Genomic DNA, 21,012 nt, shown 5'->3' on the forward strand with positions numbered 1-21,012 from the left:
ATATTCACGTTATATTACAATTATGAAATATTTACCAATGCAAATTTATTTTTTGGACCCAAAGTACTATTTTGTGTCCTTTAAATGATATCTAAAATTGTTTGTTTAGACTTTTATTAAAAAATTCCTATGCGTATAAGCATAAATACTACATACTTGCGCGACGCCTTTTAATTTTACTGAAAACTGCGTAGACTATGAAATGTTTTTACAAGTGGAAAATGTTCTATGATAGATATCATTTTGTCAGACACTTTTCTTTTTTTGATTTGGTTCTTATAATATGCCAAAAAATCTGTATATTTGATACAGTTTAACATTAAATTGTGCGTTTTACTCTTAACAGACGTATAACCAACCCGATTAACAGACCAATCTCCCATATAGCCGCATACTCAATATAGATTAACCGACCAATCTCTCGGTTAGCCGAGTGTCGGCCGTGAACTTATGAATTTTGTAAAATTGTGATCCTGTGGGATAGTCATTGAAATAATAATAAAAAAAAGTTATTTATTTTCCTCAATGATTATAGTCATACTTTATACCACCTTTACAATTCTTAGATTATACCATTTACAACTTCTTATAGTACTTTTTTCTATTTATGTTTGTACATCTGAAATATCATACACACACACACACACACACACACACGTGAAAACATGGAAAAAAAATATACAACAAACAAAAGCAAAAGCAAAGGCAATGGAACACACATATAACAAACAAAAGCAAACCGGCTAATCCGTATGAAATATTAATTTCTGGCGAAACTGAGAAATTAATTCTAAATTAATCAAGGAAAGGGCTTTCTATACAAATGATAGTCAGATTACCACTAAACCATCGTTGAACAATATCGGATCAAAATTGAGCAAAAGATGTATGAACCCCTTTAAAACAAAACAAGTGGTAACTCAAGTATTTCGGACGGGTAAGTCTTTCCTGCATCAACTTTCTAGTTCCGCAATGCAATTCACACTAATGATAAATAACATTGATAAAATTGAGAATGGAATTGTATCAAAATATAGGATAGTACATTTGAGATGACCACCAGGAGGATAAGGGAGCTACCATTTGATTTTTATGGGGGGGCTAGGATGAAATTTGAAAAAAATAGGCAGGACAGGAGTTTTGAGTAAAAAAAAAGGCAGGATGAGACACCTGCAAAAAAAAAAAAGTCAGGATGACAATTTATGTAAAAAAAGTCAGGATAAACTAAAAAAAAAAGAAAAGCAGGACCGAATAGAGTGAAAAATAAAAAGGCAGGACAGAGATTACAACTAAAAAAAAATGCAGGACAAAATTTTTCATCCTAGCCCCCCATAAAAATCAAATGGTAGCTCCCTAACTCGCCATCAAGAAAGCAAATGACGTAGTGATAAACAACTAAATGTAACCGTACGGCCTTCATCAATACGCAAAACTCGAACCATATAAAACATGCTAGAAATGGCCCCGAAATGACACATATAAAACAATTCAAACGAGAAAGACTATTTTATTGCTAACGAAATATGAATGTGGCAATCTGTGTTGCAGTTCACAAGTGTGTAAAAGATATTTGATGATGGTCAACCAAATCGTAACGGCGTCTGTAAAGAGTTGGGAGACCATCAAGAAACATTGGCTAAATATGTTCAATAACAAGATGCAAGTTCCGGATTATTATATATCCTGATAAGGACTTATACTGTATGTTCTCTTAAAGTCATATGAAACCAGTGAGTGGTGAAAAATAATGTTTATCCAATTCTTGAACCAATGCATGTATATATCATAAACTTAGAACTCTGTGCACGATTTTGTCATTTTTTACGCAAATATATCGTATAATCGTCAGTTTTTTTTCTCTCTGTCTGTTATGATTTAACAAATAGAATGAAATTCAAAACAGTGTGGCTGTGGCCATTGATTGACACATTAAATTCATCCATTGACTGGGACAATTTAGGTGAACGTTTGTATGTAACGACCACTTCTCACTATGTACTTTTTAAAGACACTTAAACTATGGGGTCACCAAAGGTTCTCAACACCTTAATAAAGTAATTCGAAAAATTAATCAGAAATAACACGATGTTTTGATTTATATCAATTATATAAATCAAAACATAAAGGTTATTCCTGATTAATTTTTCGAATTATTTTATAATTAAAGGCGTTAAGAAACTTTTGGTGACCCCACAGTTTAAATGTCTATCGTAGGTACGTCGTGAACAGTGGTCGTTACAGACGAACGTTCACGTAAATTGTCCCAGTCAATGGATGAATTTAATGTGTCAATCAATGGCCACAGCCACACTGTTTTGAATTTCATTCTATGACTGCTCATTAAATGCCGTGTTTTAAAGCCGAAGTTAACCGATTGTCACCTTTATAGTAAATAAATAACAAAAAGCATGGGTATTGAGCACGTGTTTAACATGTACAATCAGATAATTGTTTATTTTAATGACAGATCCATGCGTATTGCGATCGCCGGATTTTTACGAGGAGGGTTACGCTCAGGACACTATGCATACGGAAAATATGTCGACGAATTGCTTCCTGGAAGCAAGCAATTAAAAACAAATAAACTTCTAAATGTGGACAAATTAAAGAATTTTCCTCAGAAAAAAGTATATGTACATAAGTTGTATAATGAAAACTATTCATTTAGTTATAAAAACATATGCATGATTTTTTTTTTAATTTGAGGTTTCTTATGACTTTAACAGATATTTTGTACGGTAGATAGTTTCTTAGTGACTGCGGCTCGGTTTCAATTCTTGAAAAAAATAGAAATTAATAATTCGGAAACATTTTTAGGAACATTTGGAAGATCCACCAATATACCACAGTGTGTTAATCATCTTTTTTAATACGGGTATACAATAAACAAAATAAATGTATAATTGAAATTCAAAGGAACATTAAAAGATACCATGATTGTTCATGATTTTCTTTATAGTAAATTTATATGGAGTATTTCATACATACTACAAAAGGATAGAAGGAACTATTTAAGAAAAACCTAAGCGTCACAACAATCAACAGCAAACGACATCAACCATCAACATCCTGCACATCACAAAATAAAACAAGCACACAAACAAACAAACAAATACACAAATACACGAACAAACACACACACAAACAAACATTTTCAAACAAACAAACAAAGAAGTCAATGATCCTGATAGTATTTGTTTGGTTTCCAAAATAAATTTTCAATACCTGATTCCCTTATTAATTCCTTTTTGGTTTTAACCCTTACCATGATGTGACCGTCATATGACGGGAGTACCGAAACCACCGTTATATGGCTCCAATAGCGTTCCATACCTTTAGGAGTCACTTTTATGATACTCATTTCGAAAGTTATGCATGTTCCGTCAACCTGAGGCTATCTATTGTCATGTTTCTCGGGTATAAATTGCATTTTGAGCACAAATACGGACTTAGAGAATTGAAATCGGACGAAACTCGGTGTTCTGGAGGGGTTGGCTTCCCTTCTGTGTCTTACACAGCAAGTTCAGAGACCTAAAACTTGCTAAAATAGTGCAAACCCGCAGGCATATAACTACTGATCGTAATTATTATTAAAATACGCATAGGAAACGACTACTTTCGGTTTCGAGTCCATTTGAAGTAAAAATTCGTGAAATTCCGTATTTTTAGTCCAAATGACCTTCTTTACACTGCTAAACCAAGATCTGTTGCAATCAATTTGTTAACTTGGGTCCACTCTACATACAGGCTACAGTTTGATACCTTTACCAGCATCCCTGGGTCTTCGGGGTCACGATAAAGGACGAAAAATCGTCAAAATTGACGCTTTTTGCACCTGATGACCAACTTTGGGGCATATTATTGCAAATAAACGGAAATTAGACTTTTTCTGAAAAAAACAATTCAACATGGTAAGTGTTAATATACATGAACAGCAGTATATTTGTCATAAAGGTAGGACAGTTGTTTATGATAATTTTAGGTCTTTGAAGATCAATTTAACGCAAATGTTCCTAGCCTGTCTAAGTTATGTTGTCAATTCTGAATTGTATGGTTTTGCGTTTTATTCATTGTCTGTCATACAGTGTTATACTTTATGTGTATGGATAGAAACTAAACAGTAAACGGATACGTATTAATACTGTGGCCTGGTATCAGTTCATATTAGTATACCGCGTGGTTCTGGCCTACAACTGAGACACCTTTTATTAAAATTTAAACTAATACTATACGTAAAACTATATATATGTGGTGGTGTTTAACGACCTTGACTGGCCTTTCAGCCCTCGCACGGTCGGCTCGGTGCCCGAAGGCGTTTGGTGAGCTTTAAATATTCTGGAGCCATGGGTCAGGAACAAATAGTGGAGGTCGCAATATGGAGGCCGCCATCTTGGTTTTGGTGAGTTGTTTTTGGTTTTTGACTATTTTGTTGTTTATTCTTCACTAACGGCTGCTTTCAGGGCCAGTTTGGTCAGCTTGGCAGCCCGCTAGCCTCGATGATGGAGTACTGGTAGATGATCTCGGACGTAGTTCGAAAGATGACAGGAAGCATTATCAGGACCAAAGCCGTGAGGCAGTGAAATGAAGGTCGTATCACCCAACAGCCTAGGATACAGCCCTCGGACGTTAATCGGCATAACACTCCCCATAATACAATGGTTTTGGAGTGCATGTTAACGCGGGTACGCCAACCGCTACGTCTATCTGTACGGCATGGATCGGTTTCTGTCATCTTAAGTAGTAAGTCGTTGATATCTAACTGTAAACCCTCATCGAAGATAGCGGGTAAAGGAGAGCTGGCCCAGCACGTCCGTTCAGCTGTAATGAATGAGACGTGAATGAAAATGATACGTAAAACTAAAAGTTTGAACATGATTTTATACAAACGGTAATCGAGATACTTTAACAAAATTTATTTTGTTCTCAATTTCATTTTATTAAATCAATTTACATTTTTTTTTTCATTATGTGCTGAGATTTCAAATATGATAAAAGTTTATGATTGTAACTTAAATGAAGGCCATGTATCTATTAAGGATGTGAAAGTCATCTTATAAATATATGTATATTATATTTGTCAGTGTTGCAATAAAAACTTGATAAGCAAGACCTGTATTGGTGTTATGTTTGGACTTGTACCTTTTTTTTTTTTTTATTATCTATAACACTGTAATGAAACAGTTAGTACTTTGTCCTTTTATATGATTTTTTATTACATGGTTTTAATGTGAAATTCGAATTACAAAAATCTAGTTTAACCCTGTACAACTGTTTATGCACATGTCCAGAGTCAGGTACCTTGTTAGCGGGGAACGACTATATAATTTCAAAAGGGGGGTATGTGTTTTTCCTAAATAAATATTATGATCCTCGTTGTTGATGAAAAAAATATTGTGGTCCAGCAGATGGCAAAAGAAAAATCTGACTCTAAATTTTTATAACCGGGCGTTTTCCGTGTTATAGTGATGCAAAGACGGAATACCAATACTTTAAACTTTATTAGCAAGGTCCGGACAGTACCAGACCTAAGACCTAAACTGACTACAAAATGACATACACAAGCATATATAAAAAACAGTATCTATAGAAAAGGATTAGTGTCCAACGGATTAACTTGTCATGGTCAGAGTGATTTCCATCAAGACAAACATATATTTAACAATAGAATTAATTAAACACAAAGAAATATAAAAGGTTAGATAGACGGATTAACAAATTGTCACTTTAGCACTTAAAATATAATGTCTGATCTTAATTTATTTGTAATCGCAAATAGTCCAAATCTTCCTGGTTATATTCGCCACTACTCCACCTAAACTCGGTCTCCGAGTTTGCCGAATGAATTTTGTTATCGTCGTGGGTATCCTCCTCCTCGCCGATGACGTTGCTGCGAATTGCCACGCGAGCAAATTGCATAGGTCGAAAGCGCACCTCGGTTTGAATGTTTTATATCTAGATGTTGAATCTCGTGTCTACTGTTTACGTTCTCTGCCTTAAGTCTCTGAATTTCGTCTTCCATATCATTTAAGATGCGATTGTACTGCAAGTCAGTATTTTTAAACTCCATTGTTAAGCGTTGTCTAGAGTTCGTTAAATTTAGGTTTTCCTCTTTCAGTTGAACTATTACTCTTTCCAAATGCTCAGTTCTACTTCTATGTTCGGCTAACTCATGTTCTATCTTTTGAATTATCCGGCCATGTTCTAAACGTTCCAAATTTACTTTGTCCAAACTGTTCTTTAAAATAACATTTTCTTTTCTTACGGTATCCAATTTTGAATTTTCACTTTTGAGTACAGCTATTTCTTTCAACGAGTTACTGTGAGAAACTTTTAACTTCTTTAGGTTCTGTTTAGCGGATTCGTCTTGTATGGAGCACGTAAAAACGGAGAGTTCCTTGTCCACGAGTCCTTGAAACGGAAATTGAGACATTTGCTTCTTCTCAATAAACGTTCTCATACGGTCACTGTCTCTCTGAATTTTGGATTTCGACTTTGATTTCTTCTTCGGTTTTGGGTTTTCATATGACTTCACGTGAAAACTACACATACGGGCAAAATGTCCATGATGCCTGCACTTATAACAATGAGCGTTAGCTGCATAACATCGATGGTAGGTGAAAACGTTCAATGTCTTACCGCAATATTTACACAGAAAGTCCAAACAGGTATCTTCTTTTCTTATCGGAAACGGCTGTCCATTTCTGCAAGGCTGGTAATTCCAGGTTCCTTCCATAGTGTTGTTTCTGAAGGTATCCATTTACTAGTTTGGGGGAACTAGCTCAAGATCGTGCCGCGGGTACCTCCACCAATATATAACCGGGCGTTTTCCGTGTTATAGTGATGCAAAGACGGAATACCAATACTTTAAACTTTATTAGCAAGGTCCGGACAGTACCAGACCTAAGACCTAAACTGACTACAAAATGACATACACAAGCATATATAAAAAACAGTATCTATAGAAAAGGATTAGTGTCCAACGGATTAACTTGTCATGGTCAGAGTGATTTCCATCAAGACAAACATATATTTAACAATAGAATTAATTAAACACAAAGAAATATAAAAGGTTAGATAGACGGATTAACAAATTGTCACTTTAGCACTTAAAATATAATGTCTGATCTTAATTTATTTGTAATCGCAAATAGTCCAAATCTTCCTGGTTATATTTTCACCATACCTCATAGTGTTAAATTTTGAAAAGAAAATAGCCTTATTGATAACGTCGAAAAACAAATTAAAATGCTCGTGTTATGCGCAAAAACAAATGCTGACTCAGACCAAAAAAACATACCACTCTAGAAGTTAATTGGTTCCCTTTTCATGCTTATAAATCTTTTGTCATATTGGTCCGAGACCACAACAAATATAGTCCCTAGTGTTGACAGTGGGTTACTTGCCATTAATTTTTATACCCCTTCCAAATTTATTTCTCCATGTTTAATGCCTCATATTGCAAGTAGGGGGTGAAATTACACTGTAAAAAAATTTGGGTCCAGAATTTTAAAGGAAAGTAGTGATTTGGTCCAGGTGAAAAAGGTTGAAAAATAGCACTTCGGAAGCTGTCAAAAGATTTCAAGACGCCCCAAAGATAAAATTGTCCATATTTTGAGTTAGAGGCGATGAAGTTTTCTATAATTTTGATATAATTTGTCCCAAAAGTAGTACAACACACTGTAAAAGTTTCTTTTAGAAAGCGCAGGTGGGATTTTTTTATTTTCATTTATGTTCTAAAAGAAATGCACTACGAAATAATTGTGGTCTCGGACCATATTGTTAAATGTTTTTGTTATTTTGAGAATTTGGTATTAAGGGTAGATCTTTCATGGTATTTATTAATCTTTCTGGCATATTTGATGAGCACGTAAATTGTTGACAAACTCATTTACGTCTTTGGTTGCTTTCTTCGTTGACTTATATCTTATTTTCTGCTTGGTTCATATCTGTAGCCATGGCCAACAGTTACTGCTTCTGGTAACAAAGGAAAAACAGTGGATATTCAATAAAAGTGTTGAGATGGCATTAGTAAAATCTAAATTTATTAAAAAGTATATTTAATTTCATACGAATCACCCAACAGGACCACTCAATGCATAAAAAAATAAATAATTGAACACAAAAAAACAAAAAAAAACAAAAAAAATGTTCACGTAACATATTTTGATGTAAACCATTGTAAGAAATGCTTAAAAATGACGTCACAGGTGACACATGTAGAACAGGATCTACTAACTCTGCCGGAGGTCATGAGTTCACGCCCTGTTTTTAGAGACGTTTTTGTTGATCAGTCATTAGTTTTCTATAATTAGTGCTTTGTCGACTTGTTCGTCCTTTCGTTGTTTTTCGGGTTTTTTTTTGTCAGATTTTCTTCGACTTTTGAGTTCTGAATGTCCCTTTGTTATCTCTCACTTCTTATTAACAACACGCTGCTAACGACAAAAACAATGTTTAAGCATACGCGAATAGTACTAAATACTGACATTTGATATAACGAAATTAATTCCCAAATAACTTAACGAAAAGGGTTTCAAGCGTATCCCATAATATCAAACTTTGGTTTATATGATATATAACTATGTTTTTTTTCGAACATTTAGTCAAAAGTTAAAGGACACTTTAATTGTAGTAATGGGAGAGTGCTTGTTTGTTGTCGTGACATTGTATTTAAAATGTATTTAATGCTAATGCTTTGGTTTAAACAATTATGTTTTTGTAGACCACATACCCTTATTTCTATTAAATCGACATATTTCGTCTCAAACTGCATACAGCGCAATCGTTCGGGTCATACTTTCTCTTCTCTTCTAAAGACAAAGAATCGTAGCATTACGTCACAACTGTTTCAACCATTGGGTTTGTATGTCGTGCTGCATGCAACTGCAAGAAAGTCGTAAAAAATACTATGCTTGAGTTGTCTTCTCTCATATTTTTACAGTTATCGCATATTCAAACCTATGTAAGTTAATTTCTTTTATGTGAATTATTTAACATTTACTCGTTTATCGAAATATTTCTGCTATCAAAACCAATTGTTTTCTCTATTCATTCATTTTAGGACCAAGTACGTGTATCTTGATTTGGCCCATAGTTGTTTAATATATATATGTATTGTTTCTGTATTTAACAATGATATTGTCAGGTAAATGAAGGAAGCATTTGTTTCTCTCTTCGTTGTAGTCTATAATATCTTGATATTACACTACATCTGAATTAAGTTTTCATTTGTACTTTATCAACATCTTCAAATAGAAGCTAGGGTCTTGATCTTACAATGAGAAGTGTGTTTTCATTTTTTCTAATACTAATAGTCATAATAATGTAAAAAAGACAGCTGTAGAAGTTGTTCAACTTGGGGTTTGTTTTTGCATTGATGGTTTTCGATCACAAGCCTTCTTTTCAATTTTATTAAGGATGCAATGCTGATGTACAACAGGAATTTCTTGAAATGAAATACTTGGAATCTAGATTACATTATCATTGTAGTCTTTTCATCTTACTAGTCTCATATTTTATATTTATCCTCTAAATTATCATCGAATAGAGGATAAAATTTGAAAAATAGGAAGGACAGGAGTTTTGATTTTTTTAAAAAGGCAGGATGTGCAACTTGGCAAGATACAGTTACTGCTTGGCTCTTGTTGTATATGATATCTGTTTATTTTCTTTTTTATGTCGTGAATTTACTCGTTCGTGTACTACATGTTCACTGAGATCAACCAAGTAGAATGTTAGGTGATGTATATGCATAGCAGGAGATGTTATACCCGGTCGACACACAGTCTAGCTCCTTTATGAGTTCACCCTGATTTGTCTTTTCTAAATCGATTGAAGAAATTTGAACTTTTTAATTGACTGTTAGTTTTATTACATTTTGCACTTTTTAGTAAAAAAAATACGGCAAAAAAAAACTGGTAATGAATAACAAGTCTTGTCTGTTTTAGACCTTTATATCACTCTGAAAATTTTATATGAATGATTCCAGATTAATGGATATACATTCCACCTAAGTCATCCCGACCAAAATTTCAATTCTTTCATCCGTATTGATATTTTTGTAGTTTGTAGAAAGTTAGAAATAAAACACAATTTTCTAATGACAAGTTGTATAGCATGTATTGTTAACCACCAGCTCTCTGTTACACTGTATTATAAATTAATGCTGTAATTTCCTTTAAATGTAAATAAATATTGGTTTTTTTTATAAAGATTTCAAACTTTGGAAATGTCATTACTAAATTAATTCATTCTCTGATTTCATAGAACTGTACAGTACAATAAAAACATCGTTATCGGGCCGGACAACATATATAAATAGGTAGATGAGAAATGTCTTATGACACAGATGACCTTTAGGAACTGACAATAAGAATTCTGATAACTTCAGTTTTGTTTAATTTCAATGTATATGTCAAAGTTGTGTTTCTATTTGCAGCTCGCTTGCACCAGTACGTCACTAGTAATTTAAACGAATAACCCACACAGAAATATGTTTATGTATAAAAAAAATTTTTTACATAAAAATGAATAAGGTGTATAAAGGGTACTTGAGCTTAAATGTGAATGTTCTAAATCCTTTTGTGGTTCAAAATTAAATAAATATCACAAAACATTGCACATTGCACAGTACTGATGATTAAATAGTTTGATCAATTTTGAAAATTGGTGCCAGTCTATGCATGTTTAATTTACTATGATTATGCGTCTTTTTTTCTCTCCCTGAATGGATTGGACAAAAATAAGTCAACGTTTATAAAAATCTTTTAAAAATTGACCACTACAGACGCAACGTTCAACTTTATTCACTTTTAAAACCAGTACCAATTTCAGTGAATGAAAATTGTGTTACTTGTTTTAAACGCTAATTCTACTTCATTAGTCAAATCGAAATAAAATAGGCAACAAATCTAAGTTAAAACAATATCGGAAACACAACTGACTTATTTATGAAAAAAAAATGATTTTTGTTCCCTCAATCTTTACTTTATGTACTGTAAGTGAACGCAAATACATGTTTAAGTGATGCTTACGATATTAAAGGGGACATTGTGGTTTCCGGTTTACGCGTCCATCTTTCTGTCTGTTTGTCCATTCGTTCGTCCGTACTGTTTAATTTACGATAGTTTATCATGAAATTGCTTAGTTCACTTTTTAACATGACAATCACACAGCCTGTGAAGCGACTGATTTTAGATTAAAGCTAAATGAATAAAAATCTTTAGGACAAACTCATAGACATGCCAAATTATTGTTTTTACCCAGATTTCACCATTCATTGAATATTGAAATGAAAAAGTGCGAGCCGCGTTGATATAGTGTCAAATGGACACAAATTCTTCTAATTTATATCATATGGACGTAACAACCAAACAAATTTTTATAGTTATACATTTGAAACAACATCAAGCAAACGCAATGGATGTTTACAAATGGCTTCGGCACTATGACCTTCTTCTTTCCAATAAAGGACTGCTATTGATGAATTGGCACTTTCTGCAATAGATCAAATTAATTCGTTCATTGTATGTTCATTTGTTTGTGTTGATATGTCTTTTGATTGAGCCATTTCAATTGATATTTTATAATGTGTCTTTCTATGTTGTGATGTTACATTATTGTTTCAAGTAAAGGTGAAAGTTGGTACCATTAAAGCGTTTAAACCCGTTGCAATTGTTTGCATCCTTCCCAGTCACTGTTCCCGAAACAGCAACCTGATGTTCAGTGGTTGTTGTTTGTTTATGTGGTTTATTATTGTTTCTAGTTTCTCGTTTTTTTATATAGATTAGAGCATTGGTTACCGTTTGAAATGTTTTCACTTTGGGACCCTTTATAGCTTGCTGTTCGGTGTGAGCCAAGGCTTCGTGTTTACGACCGTACTTTTACCTATAATGGTTTACTTTACAAATTGTGACTTGTATGGAGAATTGTCTCATTGGCACTCATACCACATCTTATATCTGTCGTGTACATTTTATTATTTTGTACAGGTTATTACTTGTACAAAATTATCATACAAGTAATTATTCGTATGATGCCATCATACAGGTTATTACTTGTATAAATATAATTGTACAAGTAATAACCTATACAAATTTTGTGGAGAAAAAGATAATAACTTGTACAACTCACTACCTTTCGTATTTTTTGAAATTTATATTGTGTTTGTTTTTCTGTCCTTATTTTCAAGTGTTTATCAGTATTATTTTTGAAATGTTAGAAGTTTACAGATGAACGAAGGACGCAAAGTAATAATATAAGCTAACGTGACACCTTGTGCAAATTTAGCTAAACAGCTAGATTCCACGTAAATACGGACTTCTGGTACAAAGTGACATGGTCGTTAAAAGCAAAACTAAATTGGTACCCTCCATTTTTTTTTCAAACATACATCATGACGAAAAATTGCATACATAATACATAATATCATACATTGGAAATATAAGTCAAGCCTAATGGATTAAAAAACCTATTTTTTTGCACAAGACAAGGAAGCATGGCATCTAGAATTACACAATAAGCTCATTTTTTTGCATTTACATTTGCCTGTTTTACAGCCACCCCGACAGCTGCAGTGAACATGACCTTGACCACCACTTAAAGAAAGCAATTGTACTGCTTTCTGACGTCAACCTCTGTGTTCTCTTGTATGTCCAATATTGTCAATTCCTTTCTCTGAATCTTTTCAATTTGATTTCGACTCAAGAAACCGATCATGATTCCAACTTTTGTACCTATTCTATATCCATTCTCTGCAATATCAAGCGTAACACCTTTGATGTTTTTACAGTCCATCGGCCCACGGTCTACTCTTTGTACTGGTATTATGACATTGTCTCCAATTTCTAAATCTTTTAATCTTTTTTTGGAAGAAGACAACATCTCATCGGCCTGTATTTGTTAGCCTGACAGGGCTCGTTTTCTCGCACGTATTAGTTTGAAATTTGTGTCTGTGTCAACATCAGTTTCAGTGCTCGTACTAGTTAAAACATTAATTTCAGTGTTTTTGTCCAGATTAATTTCGGTTTCTGTGTTTGTGTCCAGATTGGTTTCAGTTTCAGTGTTTGTGTCCATATCGGTTTCCATTTCAGTGTTTATCTCCAGATCTGTTTCCGTTTCAGTGTTTGTGTCAAGATCTGTTTCGTCACCTTTGCGAATGAGTTTTTCAATGCCTGCTACACTCAAAACATCATATTGCCTTAAGAAATATCTTTGAAGAGCAGTCTTTTTGGAACTTAATTTTGCTTCCTTTACATTTTCAATAGTCTCTCTGTATCTTTCACGTGTAAATATTGAATTATTAGAAGATTTATTGTCATCACACAATTTAATTATTTCATCATGAAATTTCTTTTCTATACTGTTTTCCATCTTAACACTTTAGTTTTGACTACTTAAATGAACAGTTTTGTTCATATATTTGATATATTAAATGTACTCACATATTGAGAGTTTATACCTTTAGGCTAAGTAAAGAATTATATGTTAAAAGGGAAACAATTTGTTTTGAACTTTAAAAAGGCCAAGGTAAAATAAAGATTTGTACAAGTTATTATCTTTTTCTCCACAAAATTTGTACAGGTTATTACTTGTACAATTATATTTATACAAGTAATAACCTGTATGATGGCATCATACGAGTAATTACTTGTATGAACATTTTGTACAAATAATAACCTGTACAAAATAATAACATGTACACGACATATCTATAGATTATTTCGTCAGTTTGAAATTTTCTTTTTAGCTGTTTAAACTGTCCTTATAGGAGACAGTAGTGGTTCATTTATTTGTCTCAATTGCTGAAGTTTTCGTTGTACTGCAAACATAAGTGAATGGTGTAACTGTTTATTATAACCCTAGTCATATTACTAGTTTCACATGATGCGAGGTATGAAATATGTTTCCGTAGCACCTTTTCTTGATCTTGATAAAAGTTCGTACAGTCAACCATCACAAAGATAACCAATAAAAAAAAATACGTTCGAGAAATGAATATAACATAATGGAGAAAGAAAGCAAGCCTGAGAGAGATAGCATGCTCAAGTACATAAATTGCACAACAAGCATTCAAATAAACAGGATTACAAATATCTTTATCATTTTTTTTTTAAATCTGTACAATTTTCTTATTTCAAATTGACTTGAACAAAATTTCTTTCGATTCTATGTCTGGATAATTTATGCCAGTTTCCTTTTACCTCATATTTATTTATCAGAACAGTTATTATTGTATTACACCCATAATTATTATGAATACGGATTCTTGATTCTATAATATTTCAATTCTACATTGTTCTCCAAATCATGGTATGCTTGTAGATTACTTGGTTGATAGCCTTTCTTAACGTAGTAAGGAATTCTTCTAACACTAGTGAAACGTTGTTCTGTGTATACTCTGAAAAATGAGCAAAGGCGGGGTGGGGTTCATGCTAGATTAAAAATTTGAATAGACTTTTAACAATTTACGATTTCAATGTTGCTTTCGGTGTTTATCAAAATGAGAGGCACACATTTACAAAGATTTTAATGGCTAGTAATTAAAGAAGATATAATATACTCTACCCTTTCTCCAGATGTTAACTTTTTTACCAATACAAAATAGATCTATCTTAAAAGTATCCACCGGTCAAATAAAAAAGGAAACATGGAGCAGGATCATGCTAACCCTGTAGGAGCACCAGAGTTCAACCAGGTTGTTTTGGTGGGGTTCGAGTTGCTCAATATTTACCAATGTTTCTTATGTTGTGTCTTGTAAACTGTTGTTTTTTTTTTTTTTTCAAATTCCGTTTTTTGCTTGACGTTTTCAGCCTATAATCGACTTATGAGTATTGAATATTCCTGTTGTATACTCCTGTCTTTTCATTCACAATTCTCTAGAAAGGATACAAATGCTTATGCTAGTTCATATCTTATGCCTTAACCATGTATTGTTTCATTTGGTAATGCTATACTTGTTCCTAGGAGTTGGTATGCTTTACTTAAAATGTCCTGTACCAAGTCAGGGATATAGCAGTTTTTATCTAATAGTTCGTCTTTACGCATGTTGAATTGGCGTTTTTTGTTCAGTTGTTGCACTTCAGAGATTGTGTTGTTTCGTTGTTTTCGTCTTATAGTTGGTGTGTTGCATCCCGTTTTAGCAAGGAAGTCATATAACCTCCTTGGTTTTAGTTTGCAACCCGGATTTGTTTTCTCTCAATCGATATTTATGCCTTTTGAACAGGGTAAACTACTGTTTCCTTTATTTAATATGTATTAGTTATGCTTCATATAATTCGATGGTATAATATCAACAGTTTCGTCACGGTGTGGCCAATCATTACAAAATAATCTAAAAATAATAAAAGAAATACCCTGATCTACGCAGCATGAAAATCTCGTTAGATGAAAACAGATAGCTGATGACTGGATACAACAATAGAATAAGTATAGGTATACCAACCAACAATAAAAATTTGACCTGGAAATAGAAGACAGAAACTTATACTTTTAAAGCGACTGTCGTAGAAGTGACAGGTTTAGTGCTGTAAAACCAGGTTCAATCCACCATTTTCTACATTTGAAAATGTCTGTACTAAGTCAGGAATATGACAGTTGTTGTCCATTGGTTTGATGTGTTTTGTCCTTTAATTTTGCCATTTGAGTAGGGACTTTCCGTTTTGAATTTTCAGTATTTTTGTGATTTTTACTTTTTATGTTTGTGTTCTAAAGCAATCTGATTAAACATCAAATCTTATGGAACTCGCGTACTCATTCAAGTATAACGATATGATATCTATATTTAAATTAGATTGTATTCTTTTGATAACTTCTCATATGTATACTGCTTCGGTTTTTCTCTCACTTTTTTAGAAATCATCATACATTTGCCGCCTCATTTTCATTATATCCTGCAAACCTAACAAATAGTTTGAAACATAACGGTATATCATTTTTTTCGTAAATATGCAAAATGATACATACAAAATCTTCGTCCATTCTTTCAAAAAGAGTTTTCGGTCGGACAAACGTGTGTTGATGATCACAATATGTCTGGTTTTGTGCATTTTGTTCTGCTTCCGCTGAAAGATAAAATGATATCTATAATCCTTTTCAGAAGACTTTCTTTTTTTATCATTTTCCATATTTTTTCCCCTCATGCATATTTTAAATGATATAATTGTCATGTTAATAAAAACGCTTGATACGTTTTTCATTACTCACAGCATCTGCCATTTTGTTTTCTTTTGAAAAACTCTATCCATATTTGCTCGAGTCCAAAAGCGTTAAATGCCCAAAACAAAAACAAATGTATCATTTATTTTATACCATTATTAACAGAAGGGTCAGTTCACACCGAGCCCTGTAGTATAGGTTGGTGTTACGGTACCGAACCAATGGCAATATGAATGTACAAAAACCGATTGCAGTGTTTGTGGATAACATCGCCCGGCTTACGATTAACTTGACAAATTTTGGGATAAGTGTAAAAATTATCTCTAACAAGCGCGTGATAGGAAATGAAAAAAATGTCTACAAAATATGTATGAAGAAAGGTCTACACTAAATGTATTGGAACGCAGGTGGAAAATATTATCTCTGTCCCAGCGAGCTGAAACGTGTGTGTACTCTTAATGTCCTTAATGTGTCCACTAACCGTTACCCATTCACCCCTACTTACAATTATTTACCCATTTTGATTACGAGATAACTTTACCTGGATAACTATGTGACCTGTTCCTCTGTCTTAAGTGTTCTTCTATATTGGGTAGCTCTACTGTGTCATATAGATGTTTACTCTCGGTATCACTGAGTTTGTCGTAAGCGTTGTTTATCACTAAAATGAATTTACAATAACATGTTATTAATGTCTAAAATGCTTATACTATATTCGAATAGAAGAATGATCTGCTTTAAAGTTCTGATATCAATTTCCTTAACGAACGATCTTTTAAAACAGACTTCGGATGGCAATGAAAGAAGAAGTTTATCAATCCATGACACACAATTTCAACGTACTTAAAATAAGAGAAGAGATACATCGCCTTTTTCTGTTTTTCACCTCAAATTGGAACATTGTGGTACTTTGAACACAACAAAATGTATTCAACGTAACATTGAGCAGAGTCGTATTGCTAAGAATTGAAGGTTAATAAAACTATAAATGAGTCTGAAGTAAAATCACAAAAATACTGAACTCGGAGGAAAATTTAAAATGGTAATAAGTCCTTTTAATCAAATGGCAAAATCAAATAATAAAACACATCAAATGAATGGACAAAAACTGTCATATGCCTGACTTGGTACAGGCAATTTCAAATGTAAAAAATGGTGGATTGAACTGGTTTTATAGCGCTGAACATCTCACTTGTACGACAATCGCATCAATTTATGAGAGACATATACATTAAATAGATTCTGACGGAGACGGTACCTTTGCATGCTTCCTCGGCTCTTGGTGCTTTGTTTTTATCAGGATGTAGTTGTAAGGACAGCCTCCTGTACGACTTTGATATAACTTCTATAGGTGACCGTCTCGGAACTTCAAGGATGTCGTAATACATACATTCTTGATAGAATAGTGTCCTATTAAAACGATTCAAAAAACTATTTCAAATTTTATGTATTATGTCAAATTGAGATTCAACATTTATTCACACTAAAATTGAAAGAAAAACAAATGATTTCTGAGATTACATACTGGTTAATTGAGTGTGTCTCTCATTGCTGTTAAAGATTATATCAGAGCAAACTGCTAACAATACTTATTTTTATGGTATAAAAAAAACTTCTGTCTGTTTCATTCAAAACTTATCAAATCGGAGAAGTCAAAGAAACGTCGAACACACACGATTTTGGTTTCATTCATATTTTGAAGACGTGTAAATGCTATGCCTGTGTATATCTTTAGTGTGGTTATCAATATTACGCGAATTTAAATATCAAATTAATAAAAAAAAAAAAAAAAAAAGGTTTTACTATGTTTTAATACTATTTCTGTGAATGCTACATATATTATCAATAAAACAATTCACTATACCTGTTCACAAGTACTTGTTGCTCTTCTGTATATGCAGTATTGCTTTCATGGCTATTGTCCTTATCTTTATTTTGTGTCATTATGGAAAATTTCTAGATGTGTCACTAAAATAATGAAAAATGCATACAATTTAAAAACAAATATTGGTCAATGAGACACAGTTTAACCGAACGTAATGTTCAAACGGCATTTAGAAGACAAATGACATGTGTCTACAACATATTAACAAGCTCTTAACCGTACCGAATCTATATTTGTGAAAGGATGTTATCCCCCAAAAAAGGATCTGCCATCAAATTCTCCAAATAAATAAAAACAAACAAAACAGAAAAATACACAAAAAACAAACCCAGGTATGGTCAAACATCCATACAAAATCTTTGTATCTTTGAAAGAATGTTCTAAAGATTTGTCTTATTAATAAGTTGCTTGTACCATTTGTAAGTTCACTGATTCAAATATTTGTAAGTTCGCTGATCCAAATATTTGGAAGTTCACTGATCCAAATATTTGGAAGTTCACTGATCCAAATATTTGGAAGTTAACTGATCCAAGTATTTGTAAGTTCACTGAGCCAAATTTTTGTAAGTTCACTGATCGAAATCGAAGAAAAAGAATAATTTGTAGTAAGGAAGCTACCATTTGATTTTTATGGGGGGGCTAGGATGAAAAATTTTGTCCTTCCTTTTTTTTAGTTGTAATCTCTGTCCTGCATTTTTATTTTTCACTCTATTCTGTCCTGCCTTTTTTTTTTTTTTTTAGTTTATCCTGACTTTTTTTTACCTAAATTGCCATCCTGACTTTTTTTTTTTGCAAGTGTCTCATCCTGCCTTTTTTTTAATCAAAATTCCTGTCCTGCCTATTTTTTCAAATTTCATCCTAGCCCCCCCCCCCCCCCCCATAAAAATCAAATGGTAGCTCCCTAACGAACGAAATCTGTTACAGATACGATCATTAGTGAACGAGTTTGGGAATATGCGAACAGTTAGGCGGGACGAAGTGAACATCGTCGTCTTAAAAGGAAAACTAAGGAATGGAAAGTCTTCTTCTTTGTCGTTATTCGTGTAAAAAGTAAAATCACAAAAACACTGAACTCCGAGGAAAATTAAAAAAAGAAAGTCCCCAATCAAACGGCAAAATCAAAAGTTCAAACACATCAAACGAATGGATAACAACTGTCATATTTCTGACTTGGTACAGGCATTTTCTTATGTAGAAAATGGTGGATAGAACCTGGTTTTATAGCTAGCTAAACCTCTCACTTGTATGACAGTCACATCAAATTCCATTATATTGTCAACGATGCGTGTAATACGTTTCTTGTTTGAAACTGAATATCGATATCTACAAAAAGGACATATCTTCTTGATATCTATCCTATCATATTTATTAAATGTCAGTTTCTAGTTTTCGCATTTTAGAAGCGATTTGTTGGTAATCCAAAGTTAAAATATCAAAATTAATCATCAAGGTAACGATAAGTGTGATATTTTTATCAATTGATGAAATTTTTAACCAGATCTTAAATTAGTTCGGTCATAAGCTCTTCATTTTAACCGACAGTAAAAATATCGTTCTAAACGTAGGGTTATGGATTCAATTATGACAAAAGAATACTATGTGTGACTCTCTTTCTATAAGCCTTCATTATCACCTTTCAAGCTAGGACTGGCGAAATTCCAGTGTATAAAACAGAATTAATGGGCACTCACCAGTTTCACTTATAAAACAAAAATAATGGTCACTCACCAGTTTCATTTATAAAGACACTCACAAGTTACATTTTACATTGAATGACAGCTGAACGCATGAAGTGTAATGTCCTATACAGCGTAACACTGTTACATTAAGCACAGTGAAAACCAGGAATAAAGTATACTCGCGTATATGGAATTTGCTATGACAACTTACAATATGTTATGGAAAGTTCATAAGTGGAAGGTTCAAATATTTTGAAAACAAAAAAAGTCCGGTTACACCATGAATACATTTGAAATTCAACTTTCTTTTCGTTTTTTACGTGAATGGAACAGTCATGGAACACTTTTCCAAGAAAAATGGAATTATGTTCTCTCGTCATACCCTCTTATATTTCCGACAACAAAAATAGGATCCTGACTAAACGTTACACATATTTGAAAACCGCTATTTACAATTGTTGGAATAGTTAAAATGATAAACTTTGTACTTACAAAATTCTTATCTCATACATTTTACATTGACAAAGCACTATAAATAGATCCTATTCATAGTTATTCTTCCTTGTTATTCTAGTTATGATATATCTATTTATAAAAAAAACTACTGTAAAGCTGCCAAATTAAGGTTATTTAAACAGTATACAGTTAATGGGTTTATTTCGTTGCACATTATACATTACGCGTTTATTACATTCGAAATTTCCTACAATGATGATCTATTAAAAAAAAATAGATCAAGTTTCTATTCATTTAGTCGCCCAACTTACCAAATTAAAAAAAAAGAGTTTTGAGGCACCGACGTTACTTTGTTTGAAGAAACTCATTTTACTGTTTCAAAATGCAATCAGTCTTTTTTGTCATTTTTTGCTTAAAAAAATCGTGCGGAGGATAAAGGTTAGGATTTTTCGTAATTTCTTTGAGGTTTTGCATGGGGTTTTGATACAACTTTAAGTTTTTTTCAAAGAAGTATTATGGCTATAAAATAATGAAAGTTTTATTTTTGTGTTTGTCTTAAAAATGTGTTTTAGAAATTATAAACTTACACGTTTCATTTAAAACAAATATAACATAAAAATGGGCCTTTACTATTCAGATTGTCCGTCCGTCCGCACCGAATCGTGTCCGCTCTATAAAACCACTATACACTTCAGTGATAAAACATGGCATGGTTATTTTAAACTGTTCACTAAAAGACATGGGCAATAAGCTTATTTCATCTTTATAGTCACCAATGTGCATGCGCACAAAATCATTAAAAGACCTTTAAGTTCCAGTATGAATCTTTGTATGATTATT

The 21,012-nt window shown here is 32.9% G+C and overlaps 1 protein-coding gene across 2 annotated transcripts; it reads right to left on the bottom strand.

Moving 5' to 3' along the window:
* Window positions 1-13,829: 13,829 nt before the first annotated feature.
* Window positions 13,830-20,304, bottom strand: LOC139487780 (dnaJ homolog subfamily B member 14-like). Of its 2 annotated transcripts, none has more exons than XM_071272858.1 (7): window positions 20,210-20,304; window positions 18,017-18,119; window positions 17,411-17,562; window positions 16,694-16,813; window positions 15,961-16,058; window positions 15,351-15,457; window positions 13,830-14,395 (listed from the first exon to the last, which is right to left on the bottom strand). In XM_071272858.1, exons 2-7 carry the CDS (start codon window positions 18,094-18,096, stop codon window positions 14,248-14,250), a joined length of 705 nt encoding a protein of 234 aa, XP_071128959.1. In that variant the 5' UTR covers window positions 18,097-18,119; window positions 20,210-20,304; the 3' UTR covers window positions 13,830-14,247. The 2 variants fall into 2 exon arrangements, with proteins under 2 accessions (XP_071128959.1, XP_071128960.1); XM_071272859.1 differs by lacking the exon at window positions 20,210-20,304 and adding an exon at window positions 19,766-19,784 and having other exon boundaries at window positions 18,017-18,120.
* Window positions 20,305-21,012: the final 708 nt, after the last annotated feature.

The sequence above is a fragment of the Mytilus edulis genome, chromosome 9, assembly GCF_963676685.1.
Source record: "Mytilus edulis chromosome 9, xbMytEdul2.2, whole genome shotgun sequence".
In the NCBI taxonomy this organism is placed as follows: domain Eukaryota; kingdom Metazoa; phylum Mollusca; class Bivalvia; order Mytilida; family Mytilidae; genus Mytilus; species Mytilus edulis.